Here is a 1287-nt window from a genome sequence, read left to right as displayed (position 1 = left end):
ATTCTAGCTCTGCCACTTACTAGCTGGGAGACTTCGGGCATGACCCTTAATCACTGGGGATAATAATAGATTCTTCTTGATAGTATGATTATGAAGATTAAATTTAACGAGTTCATATTTGTAGAAATGCTTGGAACTCTATTTTTGTGCCTTTTAAACAATTTTTAAAAATTGTATTTACTTCAGACCACCTAGCCAGGACAAATGATGTGTCTGGGCACTCAGTACATCTGAAGGGTCTGGAGTGGTCAGATGTTAATCTAAACACAGGGTTTTTTTTTGTTTTTTTGTTTTTTTTTAAGTTTTTAAACTTTTTATTTGCATATTAAAAAAATGTGCATTCCAATAATTAAAATCATTTGAACAACAACAACAACAACAAAAAATGGCACTCTGATTAAACTGCATTACAGCCTTCAGGACACCTTGGGCCAGCTTGGTTTTACTCTAGATTTCACTGTCGTCCCACCCCACTTCTTCCAACCCACTTCTTCCTTCACCAACATGCAAGTTCTTTCCTTCTCTGCCAGCCAGATAGACAGATGAGAGAGGCGGGCGCTTTGATGTGAAAGGGGCAGCACAGTCATTTAAACTTGATCCAACCTCTTTGCATCTTACAAAGTTAAACAGCTAAAAGAAGTAAAATAAGAAGGCAACGCTTGTGGAATGTACAGTGCATATTGGCGGCGCACGCCTCATTACGATTCGCCTGCTTGCTTCTCCTGTTCAATCGTTTCTTTGGAAGGCAGTGGATTTTTCTCTTGTGTCTCTGTCTTCTTCAGTTTCGACTTACCGAAATTCTCGATCTCAGCTATACTGGGTTTGTCAGACGTGGTTGCGGAGGAAAAGCGGAGCGAGGCGCGCGAGAACGAGCGAAGTCTGGTCTGCGCAGTGGCCACCACCAAGTTGTCCCAAACATAGGTTTTATTTGTCCCAGTATCCAATTTGTTCAACCTACTGAAAATACTGATCTTCCGTTTGAGAATTGTCTTTGGTTCAGCTGAACTAGAAATGGGACTGGGGGATGACTGTGTCCTGCATTTTACCTCCCAAAGAGTGGGAAAGGTATTTTTTGTCCTCATCCATACCCAGTATTAACCACAGGTGGGTTTCAGAAATTAAAAGGGAAAACTTTCCTCGCTTAGCCCCAGCCTGGGCCCTGAGTGACCTGGGTGACAGTAGCCCCTTGACCTATCACATCTCATCAGCATCTCATGCTTACAAAGTTCTACCCATGGATGACAGATAATCAACCCAGTAGTCATGGTAGCCCAGTCTCCCTTTTCT

General features: G+C 42.3%; 1 protein-coding gene across 1 annotated transcript; it reads right to left on the bottom strand.

Annotated features, from left to right (window-relative positions):
- Positions 1 to 384: 384 nt before the first annotated feature.
- On the bottom strand, positions 385 to 1082 carry LOC126956130 (uncharacterized). Its single transcript, XM_050792984.1, has one exon. It carries the CDS (start codon positions 1080 to 1082, stop codon positions 699 to 701), a length of 384 nt encoding a protein of 127 aa, XP_050648941.1. The 3' UTR covers positions 385 to 698.
- Between the last annotated feature and the right edge of the window lie 205 nt (positions 1083 to 1287).

This window comes from Macaca thibetana, chromosome 6 (genome assembly GCF_024542745.1).
Source record: "Macaca thibetana thibetana isolate TM-01 chromosome 6, ASM2454274v1, whole genome shotgun sequence".
Taxonomy (NCBI): domain Eukaryota; kingdom Metazoa; phylum Chordata; class Mammalia; order Primates; family Cercopithecidae; genus Macaca; species Macaca thibetana.
The sequence above is the reverse complement of the archived record's forward strand: the minus strand, read 5'-3'. Positions and strand labels throughout refer to the sequence as shown.